Source organism: Trachemys scripta, chromosome 8, assembly GCF_013100865.1.
Source record: "Trachemys scripta elegans isolate TJP31775 chromosome 8, CAS_Tse_1.0, whole genome shotgun sequence".
Taxonomy (NCBI): domain Eukaryota; kingdom Metazoa; phylum Chordata; order Testudines; family Emydidae; genus Trachemys; species Trachemys scripta.
The window spans coordinates 7,249,395-7,268,337 of NC_048305.1; the positions used below are offsets into that span (position 1 = coordinate 7,249,395).

At 43.9% G+C, this 18,943-nt stretch overlaps 1 protein-coding gene across 1 annotated transcript in view; it reads left to right on the forward strand.

Moving 5' to 3' along the window:
* The window catches only part of MGAT4B (alpha-1,3-mannosyl-glycoprotein 4-beta-N-acetylglucosaminyltransferase B), an 89,068-nt gene continuing 70,125 nt past the window's right edge, over positions 1-18,943 (forward strand). The window contains exon 1 of the mRNA XM_034778105.1: positions 1-279. Coding sequence (XP_034633996.1) covers positions 183-279 — 97 coding nt within the window. The 5' untranslated portion in view covers positions 1-182. The remainder of the gene's footprint in view (positions 280-18,943) is intronic.

An 18,943-nucleotide genomic window follows, 5' to 3' on the forward strand; every position in this document is an offset into this window, starting at 1 on the left:
CGGCCCGGCCGGGCGCGGCCAGTGCATGAGGGCAGCGGGCGAAGGCGGAGGAGGAGGCGAGTCCCGCCCGCCCACCGCGGCTGCCCCCGCCGCCTCCGCTCCTCGCCGGGGCCGGGGCCCGGGAGGCTGAGGCCGCGCCGCGCCCGGGACATGCGGCCTCCCCCGCCGCCGCGGAGGAGGAGATGAGGCTCCGCAATGGCACCTTCCTCACCCTGCTGCTCGGCTGCCTCTGCGCCCTGCTCTCGCTCTCCTGGTACGGGGCCTTCAGCGGGCATAAAGGTAAGGGGCGGCCGGTCCCCGCCGGCTCCCTCCCGGCCGGGCATCGCCAGGGACCCCGCTCTCCTGGAGGGGTCCCTCCCGCGGCTCCCCCGCCTTGCACCCGTTGGCCGGGCCTTCCGTGACCGCAGACCCTGCCCCAGAGCTGAGCCCGCCCCCGCCACTCTCTGGGCACCCAGCCCCCGAGCTACCGGCCAGGCACTAAGCCTGGGCACCCTCCCCAAGCTCCTGCCCCTCCAGCCTGGCACCCAGTACTGGGGTTCCCCCCTTACTCCTCCTAAGGCAGCCAGCCCCTTGCAAGCCCTCTTCTGCAATCAGGGGATGGCTAAGGATCTCTCCCGTCCCCCGACCACCCATTCTCCTCCGCTAGAGTAAGGGGCTGACAAGTCTTCCCTTTCTCCAGGCTAGGCATCCTAGATCCCTCTCCCAGTACTTGGGGTATGGGGCAGGCAGAAAGGCAAGAGGGACCTGGGCAATGAATAGCTCTCTGGAGCTGCCAGCCTTCCTTTTACCCCCTCTGTGTTCAGCTGTGCCTGTCCTCTTCTTTCTGCTGCAGAATATGAAGTTCCCTTTCCGCCCCCCTCGGGGTACCCAGGCATCCCCCAGATACAGTGCTGTCTACAGACACACTCCACGATGCTTTCCTCTCTAGGGATTCCTTCTTCAGCCTGAAGTTTATTCTCCCTTTGCAACCAATTCCACGGCCCAGAATTGAGCTCTAAAGGGGCATTCCATGAGCCAGTGCTCCCCAACCAATGATAATTCAGGCTTTTTAAACTGGTACCCTAGGTCAGTGGTTCTCAACCAGGGGTCCAGGGCCTGCTGGGGGGCTGTGAGCTGGTTTCAGGGGGTCTGCCAAGCGGGGCCAGCATTACACTTGCTGGGGCCCAGGGCAGAAAGCTGAAGCACCACTGTATGGGGCTGAAGCCCGGGGCCTCGAGCCCTGCCACTCGGGGCTGATGCTGAAGCAGGAGCAACTTAGCTTTTTAAATAGCATGTTGGGGGGGCTTCAGAAAGAAAAAGGTTGAGAACCCCTGCTCTAGGTTCCCCTTCCTCCCCACCTTAGTGATGAGTCTCTGAACTAGACTCTTGTTCTCCCCCATTGTGAACTTCCCATTGTTTATGTGTGCTTTGACCTGTAAGGATAAGACTGGTGTTTCGAGTAGCAAAAGCTCCTGTTTGGGGTTAGATCCCACATACTGAATGACAAGCAGCAGTTAATGCTCGGTACAGCCAAGTTCTTAGTCTGGTAAACTGATAGCTTCCTGAACTCGCTGAGAACCCGTTATCATAGGCTGTACTTAATTTTCTCATTCCTGAGTAGCCTTGGCTGGAGACTGGATTTTTCCTGTGCCTTGTTACCTTGTCATCATCCTGATCTGCTTTATTTCTGAGTTCTGAGTATGTCCATCTGTGGGTTGGCTGGTGTGGGGATTTTTTTTTCGTTGTAGCATGTAAGTATTTTTCAGTCATGGCTCACCCCTCTTTCAAACATCTCTGCTCCCCATCATGGCCACAATTCACTGGCTGAGGAAAGTGGATGCAGAGCTCTGTGGAGCTGATTTGATGAGAGGAGTCTTTGCAGAGTGATGTAAAGCACGTGCCTGTTGGTCAGGACATGGATGAACAAATGAAGACATCTTTACCCAGGCTCTATGTGCTCTGTGGCAAGCATGACCTAAATTCTGTGGCAAGGCCCTTGAGTTTCACAGCACTCCAGTGCAGCAGACTGTAGATACTGCAGCAGCTGCAGAAAATTTAAAAAAGGAGTTTTGTATTGAATTAAATGAATAATAAAACTAGTATTGTAATCCCTGTGTTATTTAATATATCAAATAAAATTTATTTTACCCTTCCCTTAAATATTTAATTGTCAAGTGTGCTGAAATTTGCATTGAGAACACGTAACTGTATTGTTTAAATGATTGAGGGCGGGGGGAAGCTGGAGACTTTGGAAATGGAAAAGAGACATCTGGAGCTTTTGGCATGTGGAAAGGTGTGGGAAGCGGTTTGGGAGAAGCACACTAGCTGAATGTTTGCTAAAATGATCAGCAGTGAAATAGTTAACAGTATTAGACACATTGTCATCACTAGGTTTCAAAATTAACACCCTATTCACTTTCTCTTTGAACACATATTTCAGATTGTTTTAAAATCCAGTCAGGTAATACATTGTTGATTTACAGCTCCAGTCAAATGTAGGTTTCAGAGTAGCAGCCATGTTAGTCTGTATCCGCAAAAAGAACAGGAATACTTGTGGCACCTTAGAGACTAACAAATTTATCTGAGCATCAGCTTTCGTGGGCTACATCCCACTTTTTCGGATGCATAGAATGGAACATATATTGAGGAGATATATATACATACAGAGAGCATGAACAGGTGGGAGTTGTCTTACCAACTCTGAGAGGCCAATTAAGTAAGAGAAAAAAAACTTTTGAAGTGATAATCAAGATAGCCCAGTACAGACAGGTTGATAAGAAGTGTGAGAATACTTACATGGGGAGATAGATTCAATGTTTGTAATGGCTCAGTCATTCCCAGTCTTTATTCAAATCTAAATTGATTGTGTCTAATTTGCATATCAATTCGAGTTCAGCAGTTTCTCCTTGGAGTCTGTTTTTGAAGCTTTTCTGTTGTAAAATAGCCACCCGCAGGTCTGTCATTGAATGACCAGACAGGTTAAAGTGTTCTCCCACTGGTTTTTGAGAAAACAGACTCCAACTGTTTTGAGTGGGTAAAGAAACTGTTTCTGTGCTTGTTTAATTTAAATTAAGATGGTTAAAAACAGCATTTTTCTTCTGCATAGTAAAGTTTCAAAGGTGTATTCAATCAGTGTTCAGTTGTAAACTTTTGAAAGAACAACCATAATGTTTTGTTCAGAATTAACAAACATTTTAGAGTTATGAAGAACCTCCATTCTCGACGTGCTCATAACTCTGAGGTTCTACTGTAGCTAGAATGTTTAGAAATATAAAATTACACGTTTAGCTAATCACATTACAAAATGGTAAAGCCAGGGGTGAAAATAAGTCAGGACACTTACCGGTATGGGCCGGGGGAGAGCGTCCGGCCCCCGGAAGGGGCGGGCCTTGGGCAGAAGGGGCGGGGCTGGGGGCCAGCATCCCCCAGCCAGCCCTTCCAGGCCCCCTGGCCCGTGCTGCCCAGGACTCCAGTGTTGATTTAAAGGGCCCAGGGCTACGGATGCTGCTGCTGCACTAGTGTCAGCAGCATCTGGAGCCCCAGGTCCTTTTAAATTGGCCCCAGAGCAACTGCTCCCTTTGCCCCCCCGCACCCGTTGGAGGCTGTGGGGGGTGGGGGCAAAAGGGGCAGGGACATTAAAGCGCTGCAGGGTCCTTTGCTGTGTCCCCCTGCCCCCGCTGACTGGGGGAGGGGGCGCAGAAACGTTAAAGCACTGCCGCGGCAAAGGACCATCCTTAAAGCGCTGCTTTAATGTCCCTGCCCCTTTTGCCTCCCCTGTCGGCGGCTCTACCGGTACGGACTCTACAAGCAGGGCCGCCGACGGGGCGGGAAGGGGCAGCGACGTTAAAGGCGGCAGCGCTCAAAGCGCTGCTGCAACAAAGGACCATCTGAATCGGCATCTCAAATTGGGCACCCAAAATTCATTAATATTTGCAAAGCACTCAGAGGCTACAGTGATGAGCATCATAGAAGAGACTATGAAGAATTTAAAAATTCAGTATTCAGAGGAGGGTTTGAATAGTGTGCAGAAAATAAGAGATGGGACTGCTCGCTGAACAATGAGGATGAAATAAAATATTGAGCAGCAGGTCTGGCCCCTAGGCGGGGGGCCATAGGGCTCCGTGCACTGCACCTGCCCCAAGCACTGGCTCCAGGCACCGGTCAGTGGGAGCTGGGGGGGCGGTGCCTGCAGGCGGGAGCCACGCGGAGCTGCTTACGCATCTCTGCCTAGGAGCCGGACCTACTGCTGGCCGCTTCCGGGGCACAGCACAGTCCGTGATGCCAGGACAGGCGGGAAGCCTTCCTCTGCACCCCGGCTGCGCTGCTGACGGGGAGCCGCCGGAGGTAAGCCCACGCCCCAGCCCCACACCCCAATCCCCTGCCTGAGCCCTACCCCAAACCCAGAGCCCCTTCCTGCACCCCAAACCCCTCATCCCTGGCCCCACCCCACAACCCTCACCCCTGTACCCCAACCCTCTGCCCCAGCCCTGAGCCTCTCCCAAACCCCTCATCCCCAGCTCCGTTGGGTCGCAGGCATCAGCAATTTTCTTCAGCTGGATCACCAGAAAAACAAGTTTGAAAACCACTGATGTAGGGTGTGTGTACACTGCAGTGTAAGCCAAGAGTTTGAACTCAGGTTCAAGCCTAATACCCCTTCATCTACACACAAATCGTGCTAACCCAGGGCTCGGACCACAGGAGTGGAAGGTCTGAGCCTGAGTCAAGCTGGGACCCAGGGTTCAAGCCCTGTTGTTTTGCAGTGTAGACGCAGCCCCACTGCATTCTTGCTCTGTGAGTCTGCCAAAACCCAAAAATATCCCACGATCCCATGGACTGTCTTTCTTTGTCCTCTGGATAGTCAAGTTTGGTGGACAGTCAAGTTTTCTCTCACTGCACCAGGAACGAAAGGCTAGAGTGGCCACATTTTGGGAGGAAGGTAGGAAGTCTGGGATATGGGTGGCTGGACTCAGGTCTGCATAATGTAGTGTAGGTGCTGGAGCCCCAGGTTGGGATTCAACAATTCCTAACTTGGGGTTGCAAATGAGTGTAGATACTCAAGATTTAGTTAACAATGCCAGGTTCTGCTAACTCAAGTTCTACTAACTCTGGGTTTACATTGCAGTGCAGGTATACCCATAGAGTCAACAACTGAAGCTAAATACGTTCTAAGAGTTACAGTATTTAATTTTAAGATGGTTTTGAGAGGTAAAACCTCTTGTATGAAAAACAGGAGTGTTTGGACATTTTGAAAACAGTATTTAATTTCCTGTAAAACTCTGATAACTTGGAAAGGTTGTTTTTAACTCCTTCTTATTCAGTCCATTTTCTGAGATATTGTTTCAAGTTTATCTGAATCTTTCCTGCCACAAGAAGAACAAAGGCAGTTAAAGAAATGTTGCATATTAATTAAACCAACTGCATATTCAGGAGCTGAAAGTGTCATTGAGACAATCCCGAAGGTATGGAGCTAATTATAAGAATGACAGCAACCAACTTGAATCTAAACAAGCATGAAAGAGGTGTGTTTTCCTATAATTTAATGAAAATAAGGAGAAGGGTATAAAAGACTCTGAAATGAGCACCCCACATTCACAGCAAGCACTCCACAACTCATCCTGTCCATCTCTACAGGTAAGCTGCCTCAGACAGATAAGAAAATCAGAGAAGACGCAAGAAGAAAACAATCCAAGTAATCCTTCCCACCACTTCAATGTGGATTGGTGAGAGGAAGTTAACTAAGAGGGTGCCAGGTGCTTAGATTTAAAATTCTTGTAATGATTTTGTTGGAATATTGAAATACAGAAATAACTTAAAAGACTAACAGTTTTTCCTGTTAGTCCCTAGGTGGTTAGACCATATATTCCTGGGGAGGAGACGGGGGCTAAATATTGGTAATCAGAGAAGTAGTGGGATTTAATTGGATTTAAGATTTTTAGTGTTGGTTAATTGGCCTGTCTCAAGACAACTCCTTAAAAGGCTTCTTCTAGTAACTGATTTAAATATTTTCTCCTGTTTGCCTAAGATATAGTAAGATTGCTTACTTTGCCAAGTATAAACTAGCTGGTGGTTATTAATAACCAACAGGTTCACCTGCCCTGAAACAAAGCTCTTTTGCCCATCTGTAAACCTTCTTATTTATGTAAGGCTATACTCAAGAATGGATTCACAATAATTTTGGAAAAGAATATATTTTGGTCTCAATTTACGGAGAGAAGAGTACATTTGTTAAAAATACACTATAGAGAGACATGTAGAAGAGATTGTAATGCAAGTAGGAAGTTTATCATTTGTGTTTGGTCATTTGTGGTGTTTAATATTTTCTTTTCCTTTATTTAATAATAACATATCTATGGTTAATAATTGCGATTATTTTGAGTGGTCTTGATCATAGTGTCCCCTAAGGCAGTGTTTCTCAATAACCGGTCCATGGAGAGGCGCCCGGTCCTGAGATTTCCCTGGTGCAGTTTACCTATTGGGTTCCGGGAAGTGGGCAGGCGGAAGTCCGTCCACTGCTGAAGGACACACACACCCCACCCCCCCCGCCTAAGGGGAGGATCTACAGGACCTGGAAACCAACTGATTTCGGGGGACAACTAATGAAATAACAGGGATAGGAGTGCGGTCACAGAGCATTGTTGGCCAGTCACAGGTGTAGCTGCACCAGTGCAACCCCCAATGTAGACAGGGTAAATTAAGACTCTTACGGGTATAGCTTTATCCCACTTGAAACTGGTGTAGACAAAGCCTAAGAATTCACCAATGTAAATGGTTCCACAGAACAACAATGGCAACACAAAAGCCTGGTTCTAAAGTCCCAGAGAGCCAGATCCATACTGATTATCTACTAGAGGCCAACTCCTTCCTGGAGACTGCAGAATGTAGAAGGATATTATTCAAATGCGTGACAAACAAGCTGTACGTGACCAGATATGACAACCATCTCTTGCACGGTATGTTGCTTATCATAACTCGTGTGATTGATGGCTTGAATGCAGCAGGTTTTGCAAATTGTTTTGCATACAATTTGATGAGACTTTGCCTCAGACTGACACATTGCAGTCTGAGAAGACCTGAAGAAACTTTTTGTAAGCTCAAAAGCTTCTCTCTCCCACTAACAGAAGTTGGTCCGGTAAAAATATCTCAACCACCTTGTCTCTCTAATATCCTGTGACCAGCATGGCTACAACACTACTATGTGCAATATTATGGTGTTCACACACACTTATCAGAATGAATCCCTCTCTGTTTGGGGTCAGCTATACTTCTGTAACTTGTGTTTTGTTTTGTTTTTAAGTTGGACATTCTTGTTTGTACTTCATTTACACCTTTTTGTATGAATTATAGATACAGCTATTACTCCTATAGTGATATTCTCACGAGCTTGAGAATTTTTGGGGCAAGGAAGGATGGTCCAATGATTAGAGTACCAGTATTGAATTCCCTGCTCTGTCACACATTTTCTGGATAAGTCACTTAGTATCTCTGTGCCTCAGTTCTCTATCTGTAAAAGGGAAAATAGAGCAGTGCTATCTCACAGGGGTATTGTGAGGACAAATATTGAGGCACTCAAATACTGTGATGATAGGGACCAGAAATGTATCTAAGATGGAAAGGTCATAACATACAGAACGGAGGTGATAAACTGACCAAGATATATTTAGTATTTTCCCTGTACTTGTATACCAGGAGTCGGCAACCTTTCAAAAGTGGTGTGCCAAGTCTTCATTTATTCACGGTAATTTAAGGTTTCGTGTGCCAGTAATACATTTTAACATTTTCAGAAGGTCTCTTTCTATAAGTCTGGCATATATAACTAAAGTATTGTTGTATGTAAAGTAAATAAGGTTTTTAAAATGTTTAAGAAGCTTCATTTAAAATTAAATTAAAATGCAGAGCCCCCCGGACTGGTGGCCAGGACCCAGGCAGTGAGAGTGCCATTGAAAATCAGCTCATGTGCCATATATTGCCTACCCCGTTGTATAATATGAGTGGGCCAATTTCTCATTCATTTGATTCAGTTGGATTCATTTAAAAGAAAACATTGATTTATGCTTATATCTGAACATACATTGATTATTTACTTGGTTTCAGCTAGCAAACAATGGATTTGTTTTACATTAAAGTAACGCTACCAGTCATCTGTAGAAGGCTTTGAAGTCTGCAGAGCTGTGAACTAACTGCTTGAGTAATAAAACCTAATAAATGTTTGTTCTATCCCAAAATGTAACTACTAGTGGGCAGAGTGGATGAAAATTGATTTAAAAAAAAAATCAAGGAAATTGGATTTTTAATTTAAATTGGATTCTTTGATTTTATTTAAATCATAGTTTTTTTTTCTTTTTAAAAATCTGTTCAAAATGAAATCTGAATTTAATAGAAAATATGTTAAGGCCTAAATTTATTATAATCTCTTAAAACATTTAAATACAAAATAAATGTGGTGAATCCATGAGCCTCTATCAAAGACTTTGCATTAAAGGCTGCTGTTTTATATAAAGAAAGAATCAGGAGAAAAACATCAAACTTTTGAGGTCACTGCTTTATAAATATGTCACAACAGTCACGCCAAGTAACTTCGGAGACTCATTTTTAAGAGAATTAGGTGAGTAGGAACTTACGCTCCAGTCACTTTCACTTACACATATTTAAATATTTTCCCCGGGCTGAACTGAAATCATCAGTTTAGTTCACTGACTATAGTTAATCCCTCTGTTTAATAAATCATTTAATTGTAAATGTGAAACATATTTTAATAAGAGAAGTTTATGTATCTAAAATATTTGGTTGATTTGTTTAATAAAATAAATTTTATATCCTGTTTTGTGTGTTTAATTAAAATCCGGTTACCATTCTAATGCAGCTTGACACAAATCATAAGCAAAAAGTTATCTAGTAAATAAGCAATATCTCATTCACCATTTTCTAACATACTGAAAAGCAGCAATTAATAGGAATCTGATAATATTATGATATATAATTGCTTAAACAAATGTATATAGTCCTAGTGTACCTTCCTACGTAGCAAAAAGATGCACCAAATCTAGTGTAAAGGCTCATTAGTTGTAAATCAGCATGTTTTGGCTGTTAAGCAGTGAAAATACACCTCTTTAAAAGATAACTGAAGTATAAATGGAAAGTTGATTAAAATGAGTGATTTAAATCGAGGCTTTCCACGTGGTGATTTAAATCACCTTAATTTAAACGAATCCACCTTGTCAGTACATTACTGCAGATAGACTTTTGATTGTCCATTGAATTTACCTCAGTTCATTACAAAGTGACTTTTTTAACCTTTGCACCAATTCTCTTTATAGTGAAACCTTCAGGCTACGTCTTCGCTACCCGCCTGAATCGGCGGGTAGAAATTGATCTCTCGGGGATCGAATTATCGTGTCTCGTCGGGACGCGACAATCGATCCCCGAATAGACGCTTGTACTCCACCAGCGCAGGTAGGAGTAAGTGCTGTCGATGGGGGAGCCGCGGAGGTCGATTTGCTGCTGTCCTCACAGCGGGGTAAGTTGGTTCGGATACGTTGAATTCAGCTACGTTATTTGCGTAGCTATATTTGCATATCTTAAATCGACACCCCCCCCCCAGCGAAGACGTAGCCTCAGTTAATCTAAATACTTAGGTAAGGAAAATATGGCAAATACCAATTCTGTGGTATAACTTAGTATTTGCAGTACAGTGGTTCTTGGGGGGGGGCCCTGAAAGAGTTTTAAGGGCTTTTTTTTTTTTATTAGGGTTGGAAGGGACCTCAGGAAGTCATCTAGTCCAACCCCCTGCTCAAAGCAGGACCAATCCCCAGACAGATTTTTACCCCAGTTCCCTAAATGGCCCCTTCAAGGATTGAACTCTCAACCCTGGGTTTAGCAGGCCAATGCTCAAACCACTGAGCTATCCCTCCCCCCTTGTCTACATTTGAAAGGCTACAGTTGCAGTGCTTCAGTGTAGACGCTCACTCCAGCGACAGGAGGGGTTCTTCTGTCGGCATCGTTAATCCACCTCTCTGAGAGGCAGTAGCTAGGTTGATAGAGGAATTCTTCCATCAACCTAATGCTGTCTACACCAGGAGTTAGGTCAGCTTAACTACATCACTCAGGGGGTGTGGATTTTTCACATCCCTGAGTGACATTCGACTTAACTTTTGAGTGTAAACCTGGCCTAAGATGAGATGCAGCAGGTGATGTAATAAGCAATGAGAAGGAACGTGGGAGTGGGGAGGATGTGGGAAAGGATGATCAGTAATGTAAAGCTTGTTATAAGATTACTCAGTTCCTCTTTTTCTGCAGTATTTTTTCAGAATCTTTTATATATTCTGTTGTTTCCCTTCTCTTCCTGCGAACAGACAATGTTTTGAAAGGCTTCTTCTCCTACCACCTTCCTTGCATATTGTGTAAAGTGTACACCTGATACTGGGAAGGAGAAGAGAGCTAATTATAGGGTTGGCGATTTTTTTCCCCCCCTCTTGCCCCCCACACTCCGCAGTTTCCATCACAGAAGAGACTGCTCAGAGAGGGAAGGAAGAATGGTACAAATGTGAAGACACATCCCATTACAAGTTGTGGATTTTTATTGTAGATGGATGAATAGCTAATAATTCATGCTGTGGAGGTGTGTGCAGCATAATGCCATGAAGAATACCAGAGCGCAAGGAAGTGTGGTGAATTTTCCCCTTTAGAAGCTGGCATTGGCGGATCACAAAGATAATTTTAATTAGAGGTGGGGTGGGAGAGAAGATCTGTTTATAGTGGTCCTTCATATCTAGCGAACTTCTCCATAGGCATGGACTTTGGGAACCATTGGCCAATGTGGTACTACACAGATGGCTTTTAGAAGAAAATGTGTTGTAAGTAGAAGTGATCACAAACCACATTCTCAACCCAGTAATGATGTCACTAATACGAAGTTTTGAAAATTTGATGCAACCTCCCACTTTCCTTCTTTTTCCAAATCAACACCCTATCCTCCAGCTCTGTTGAATTAGAAGTAAAAGGAAACAGTATGTGTGGGTATTTTTTCTTCCATGGAGAGTGAATATGATAAGAAAATGCACCACTTTTTACACGTTAAGATGAGAGATTCTAGCTCTGAATCTTAGAGGTTACAAAAGGACCGGAACTGCAAAGTTATTTTTGGAATGGGGAAGAAAATCATTAGGTAAATCAAAACACCAATTTGGCAGAACTACTACACAAAGGCCTGGTCCCCACTAAGCCCCCACTTTGGACTAAGGTACGCAAATTCAGCTACGTTAATCACGTAGCTGAATTCGAAGTACCTTAGTCCGAACTTACCGCGGGTCCAGACACGGCAGGGAGGCTCCCCCGTTGATGCCGCGTACTCCTCTCGCGGAGCTGGAGTACCGGCGTCGACGGAGAGCACTTCCGGGATCGATTTATCGCATCTTAACCAGACGTGATAAATCGATCCCAGAACATCGATTGCCTGCCGCCGGACCCTCCGGTAAGTGAAGACGTACCCAAAGAAAGATGTAACCTGTTCATACACTTCTTTCCATTACAGGAAAACAAGTGAAGTTAAATATTGGGCAGCAGCCTAAACAGTTGCATTGCGAACATGTTGAGTATTCTTTTGCTTTAAAATGCTAAACTTTAATCCTTAAGTAGTAACTGGCCAAATATTTTTTCACCATTGATGTTATTTCTGGTGAGGTAAATGTGAGAGTCGGTTAGCGTGTTTTAAATTCAAGGGTAAACAAACTCTGGGGTATTCTAGAAAGCTCATTTCTGAATTTGGTGTCTGAGCAGACACCAAAACATTGGAGCAGGAAGCTTTATTACAGGTGTAGCATCAAAAACAGCTGCTTACCTCTTTGAGTTCCATTTGCAGTCGACTGCAGGTTTCTTTGATGGTATCCCTTGGTGACATGCTACGTATGTGGAGGTATTGGAAAACCAAGGTTTTAATTTTTTTTTTAAGCTGCTATTATTTGTTAAGGTCAGTTAGTTTTGGATTTCACTTTTTAACAAATAGAAGTCCACTAGGTCAGCTGGGCTTGGTGAGGGGCAATAAGGTTGCTACATAGGCAGAAGTTACTGATCAGATTAAAAGATTATGGAAACTGTTAAAATAAACAAAGATGGGGGTGGAAGGTTAGCTGTGTTGTTAAAGAGACAAGGGTGCCCAGAAGTTACCAAACACAACTCCTAAATTAAAAAAACCCCAAAACTATGTATTATAGATTCCTGTTCCAATTTCTTTTTTAATAGAAGCAAATGCAGTTTATTTTCTGCCTCATTGTGGTTTTTGTATTTGACAAGGACAACACTTTTTATTAAAAAGGTCAGTTTGATTTGTTTTTAAATGACCAGGCCTCAGACTTGAAGCGAGAATGTCCATAGGAAAAAAAAAAATCTACTTAAGTAGTCATTTTCTGTTAGCTTTATTATGTCACTACTTCTCCTGCTTCCTCCTGCAGTTGAGTCTTGTGCTTGGGAATCCTCAAGAAAGGGATAGATAATAAGACAGAAAATATCATATTGCCTCTATATAAATCCATGGTGCGCCCTCACCTTGAATACTGCGTGCAGATGTGGTCGCCCCATCTCAAAAAGAGATATATTGGAATTGGAAAAGGTGCAGAAAAGGGCAACAAAAATGATTGGGGTATAGAGGAGAGATTAATAAGACTGGGACTTTTCAGCTTGGAAAAGAGGTGACTAAGGGGGGTATGATAGAGGTCTATAAAATCAGAGCCTGGAATGTGCAGGCCCAGGTGCTTGCTATTTGTTGGCTTAGGTGACTTTCCTAGCACCCAGAGGCGACTTTATTGTGGGCTGTTACGACCTACATGGGAGGAGATTTCTGAGAGCAAGGGGCTGGTGAATCTCAATGAGTTCCAATGACTGGAAGCTGATGCCTGACCAATCCAGGCTAATATACAATTTGTGTTCAGACAGGAGCAACATTGTGTGGTAAAATCAACAAACAGCCCAGTAATGTAATTTTCTAACAGTGCATTGTTCAACAGAATTATTTTAATAGTGTGGATTTTGAAACAAACATGTTTTGTCCCTGTTTGAACATGAATTGTTAATTGCATGAGCATTCATGGTCCGCCATACAATTTCCATACCCAGATGTGGCCCTCAGGCCAAAAAGTTTGCCCACCCCTGACCTAGCGCATACATAGCGCTGTACCAATATCAGCTCGTCCTCTCAATACTCATGTATGTGGCTTGGAAAATTTTCCTGACTCCTACTCAAGAGTGTGAAACAGACCAGTACTACAATCCCCTGCTCCCCAAAAGCTACGCTCCCTGCAGTTTTAAAGAATAAAGCAATTGTACAATGTATTGAATGTAACATTTGTCATTGACTCTATTACGGTTTTAAAGATGTATTACGTACTACCGTATTAATAGCAGAAGACATATTTCTTTAATATCTTATTTTGTGTTTGTCACATGTATTTGCGGAGCAGTATTTGACTCTGTCATAGAGCTGCGTGAACACCACTATAAAAGTACTTGTCAAACTTCTCAGCTAATACATTGGTGAAATCTCAACAGTATTTTTGCCAGCATCTGTGTGACTGTTCCTGCTTACTTGAACTTCCTTGCTTTTGTTTGATCTCCATCCTTTTCCTGCCTCAACGCTACTCATTTTCCTGCCACAGATCATAGTGTATCATTTCCGGAGCTGTCTTTGGTATCTGTTTCCTCTTTCCTTCTCTCTTCCTCCATCCTTGTACTCCCCCTGCCACCTTCTTCCCTCTGTTTCTCTTTTTGTCCCACTTCTGCTCCACAAAATTAATCTATTTTGTTGGAATTTATTACAGTAATCTTTCCCGCTCTCATCATCCCACCCACTCTCATCTACTCACCCACTTTGGAAACTTTACCAGACACTTAATAGCGAAGTAAACTGTTAGCCCATAAGTCATACCAAAAACAGTGTGAGGATGGAACACTGCCCAAGAGTGACACTAATCCCAGCCTTTATGTTTCTGGGAAAGGGAAGGGCGTTAGGATTGCTTTCTAGACTGTTTACAAGAGCTCCGTCTAGCTGAAGAGTGCCCAGAGCATTCACTTAATCTCCTCTTCCAGCTAATAGGTTTGTGATGAATTTGAAGCCTAGATTCCACTCAGGGTACATCTATCCTTCAGCTGGAGCTGTAATTTCCAGCTCAAGTAGATGTATATATGCTAGCTTTGAGCTAGTATGCTAAAACTAGCAGTGTAACCATGGTGGGTCAGGTGGCAGCATGAACTAGCTGTCTGAGTACAGTTTGGTGCGAGATCCTAGATAAGATTTGGACAGCTGGCCCGTGCCACTGCCCATGCTGTTACACCTCCACTGCTATTTTGTAGCACACTCGCTTGATCAAAGCTAGCATGTGTACCTCTACCCGAGCTGGAAATTACACATCCAACTGCAGTAGATATGTACTCCTAGACTCCTCCAGCAATGGGCCCAGTTTTTCCCCATGATTCTTCAGCAGCCAGGAGGGACATGAGGGTTCCCAAGTGCAGGCTGGTAAAATGTGTACAACACTCTCCGTACTTAGTGAGTGACAGTAGATAAGATTCAGGCAAAGATGACACTGGTCCCCTTAAAATATTTCCCTCTGTCCCCATGGAAGCAGAAGACTCTTCAGGAACAAGTGCGACTTATCTGCAAAATAAGAAGAAACCTCTTCCCAATGGGAGGAACTCGATTTGGCCACCACGCATAGCCAATCCTTGCTGTCTGTGCTGTGTGCCAGCCTCAAAACAAAGTTGCTGATTGAGTCTCTGCAGATGCTGCAGGGGGAGTCAGTTAAGCATTTCTGTGCCTCCTGCAGAACTGTAGTGCAAGACTTCGTCTCAGTCAGCTTTGCTCTGAGATTTCTGTCCCCAGTACTTCAGCAGTCTTCCTTCATGTTTCAATTGTCATCGGCCATCCATAAATTAAGATGCTCTTTTGAGGCTCAAGCCAGGAAAGGGGGGAGTGGAGCATGCATGGGCGGGGATGTGGGCACCTTATCAATGGCTGAGTACAAAGAGCATTCTAAAATTCCACCAAACTATTGATCGAGAGGCTGCTGGCAGGGCAACAGCATTTCTCAGATCCCTCTGGAAACATTCAGGGTCCATTAGTTTCCTAGGGCAGTCTAACAAAACAGGTCAATTGCTTCAACTGATGAGTGCTCCTCACCCTTAAACTGAAGGAGGCAACAGCCTGTTTGTGACGTGAATATACATTGTCCAATCTGTGACTCCAGTCCCGACCCAAATGCTCAAACAAGAGCGAAGCTATCAACCTCTTGGGATAGCCGTTGCAGTAGCTGTGAAATCCTGAATCCAGTTGACTCATCCTCTTTATGGGTGTTTAGGTCACTGCGTAGTATCAGCTATGCACCCTCAATGCCACAGTGGTGAGGAACGTCAACAGCTGACGCAGGAACTATGCAGTACAGTGGAACGGGTGATGTGCCAAAACCAGTCCAACTGCCTGTATTCACTTTTTGTCTCTTGTCTTACATTTAGAATGTAATCTTCTCATGTCTAGGACTCTCTTTGTACAGGGCCCAGCAAAATGGAGCCCTACTGCGATACAAATAAATAACTTAACTCAGTCAAGGGATTCTCATCAGAGATGGACACACCTGATCAATAGTGGAGTAGGACTATAGTAGCTCTCATCCTGTTTAACCAAGTATCTGCACTTAATGTTGCTTCAGTGCACAGATGGCTAGTTACATCTGATACTGAATACGTTAATAACTTTGAGCAAACCTCTGCAGCAGCTCATCTGACTGAGTCTGCCTTTGTGAGAAAGCTCTGATGTCAGTGAAGAGCAGGGGGTCTCTATGGACACGATGAAGCTGGGGCAAGGAGTGTGGGGTGCTGGTACTACATCCCAGCTTATGGAATGACAGGTGGCTCTGAGGAGTAGGGTTTCCTATAACTCGACGATTGTGGCTGAGGTAAATAGCGGGGGCGAGGGAATAGCACTTCCAGCAAATGACAGGAGAAGTCATTTGGTGCTAATGGCAGATACATTTGCAGATATCTGGAAACAGGATTAACAGAGTAAAGTAAAATATCTATTTAGAAAAAAATTTGGAAGTGCAAACTTCTTGGTTTGTGTCTTTAAAATCTTGTCTGCTTTATTGTTCCAGTAAACTTGCATGAAGTAGCCATTCTGGCTGAGTGTGATAATAGGCAAAAGCTGATGAGGGTTGAGTGTGTTGTATAGGGAGGGAACATAACAACAAGAATATGGGCTTTGGGTTCACTGCTTATAGGTCAGTTTGTGTACCATTAATATCTGGTTTTGCCCTGCCTGCTGTCTTCTTAGATTCATTTATTACTTTTAAAAGTACCTCTCCAGTGAGTTGCTAAAATATCTAGAGTCACTAGAAGTGTTTAGCTTATTTGGCATGTGCATGGCAAGCATTAACTGTCTTGTGTTTATTTTGTGATTAAACAATCTTTTTACCTTGGCTATTGATAAGGTCACCTATGGACTTGGTAATTATTTGCTAGTTTTGAAAATAATGATTTAAGAGATCAAATTCCACTTACTTATTTTACAGGTATGTTAGTGTGTTTTCGTGACAGAATGGAAGCTGTACTGCATCTGTTAGAACTAGTTACTTGTGAATATTTGGCATCTTAAAAAGCTCTTATGTCTTGCGAGAATAACAACCATTGCTGGTATCTTCATCTTAAAACTGAACACAAAATTATAGACCAATAAAAAGCCCTGCGGCCACGATTAAAAAACATATTTTCTAACGTTTTTATCAGTAGGAATGGCTAGATTCTATACAACCAAAATAAGAGGGGGAATAAAATGCTGATTAATTGGTGTTTGGTTTTTTTTAATGTTCCACCTTCTGTCCTTTGAAGAATCGTTTGCTGGTTGAGTCTCATGGGGTAAATCTGTGAAATGGACTGCAGCTATGTGGTGGTTGTGAAGCAGCATCTTTATCTGGAGGGGGGATAGATGAGAAATCTTCTGCAATATTTGTATGTTATCAAAGAAGTGTATTAGAGTAGTGACATATCTTGCTTTGGGGGAAGATGAGAAATGGAAAATCCTTCACTGGGAGTTAAGAGAACTGGCACCAGCTATCACTAGATCTCCTGTCTTTATAACTTGGTGTAAATACAGCTATGTAAGACAGCTCTCCCATGGAAACAGTTGCAGAGCTGTAAAGCATATCTGTTAAGGACTTGTGCTTGTTAATATGAGGTCTCATACATAACTTCTCAAGTTTCTAATAACTCTGATGGAGAAAAAGACAGATTTTTTTTTTCCTGTTGTTCAGGAATACTTTCCTCACTATTACCCTTACTTTAGTTTTGCCCTCTAGTTTTTCCTGCAGTGCATAGCCATAGCAAGATGCTATCTGTCATTAGGATAACAGAATGAACATACCGTCTCACGCAGAGGCCAGTACCTGGGATGACCATTACTCTCTGTACTAGAGACCTAGTCATTTGTGTGTTAAGGTGGTTGGATGAGGAATCTCTTCCTGGTCGCTACAGATCTCTTAGGCTCTGAAGCAGGAGATTTTGTTGACTGTTGAATTATCTTGGTGTTATCACTTTCTTATTCGGAATGAGGTCCATAGATCTATGATGTTGAGCACTCTGCTTTATGCAGCCTTGAAGGCAAACCAGACTTGTAAATCAGAGGCTTTACCTCTGGAGAAACCGCTAGGTTCCCTCTCCAGCTGTAGGAATGTTGATCAGGACCTTCCTGCTGCAGATCAAATTTTAAAAAAGAAAAACAAGAGTGGAAGAAAAAGACTTGAAATCTCCAGGCTGTCAGGGTCTGCTTTTATTGGCAGAGAGAATTCCCTTTCTCGTCAGTTGCTGGGACTCTCTCTGCTCCCTGTTCACGGATGCAGAGTGCAGCATGGCAGAGACGGCTCAGAACATATCTATGCTACAAACATCTGGTGAGTCAAGCTGTCTCTGCATACAGCTGCTGAATTTTGTATATCGGTTGTGCGTGTGCATACTTGGCTGCTTGGATCAGGATGGTGCACACTTACCAGGAGACTTGCTTTGATGTAAATAGTGTGGTGCACCATCGTAGGTATCCCGATGTGCCACGTGCTGCCATCTGGCGCAATGCCCTTTTGGGTATTTTCTCAGTGTTTTGTGGGATAGTAACAATTTGTGTGGAGCCAGCATGGTTGTTGGACACAAACATCAAAAGTGAGGAGGGAGGTGGGCAATCAGGAGCAGGCATTTAAAAAACACATGACATTTTTAAAGGGGGGGGCGTTTCTGGTCTCTGTGACCCATAGGCAGTGGAGCTCAAATTTGTGACCAGAGCAGTCACTATTGTGGAGACTGGGGGCATTATGGGACAGTGACTAGAGGACTGTTAAGATCAACACAGGTCATGTAGTGTTATACACGTACTGTGTATATCAAAGTAGGTCGATCATGGCTCTATGGTGGTTTTACTACGTCATCGTAACAGAATGCTTACATTGGCCAGATACGGGAGCAGAGCTTTGACTGACTTCAAGTGCTGATCATGACAGAAAACACCTCAGCTGTGTCATATGTCAACAGACATAGAGAACAAGATCTGCAGTCCTTCAAAGAGAAACCCACCTTCTGATGACTTGGATAAAGGAGAATCTGTAGTCAATTTTCACCCTTCACATCCAAAGCAAAATTGAATGTTACGGCTGATTGGCTCAGCAGGCAAAAGTTAGATCATCCAGAATGGGAAGTACACAAAAAGGTGTTTCACCTGAATCACACAGTGTCAGTGTTACTCTCTTGCTGGTGGGATCGCAGAGGCAATGCAACAGATTCCTTGTTGCAAAGATGGCCAAAATGGACTCTTAGTCTTCCCTCGCATTTCCTCTCCTTACCAGAATGCTGGAGAAGATCAGGAGAGAAGCAGCACTCGTAATTCTTGTATCCCCATTCTGGCCAAGGAGGCCTGGATTCTCTGATCTCCTTGACAGGGTGCAAAGAC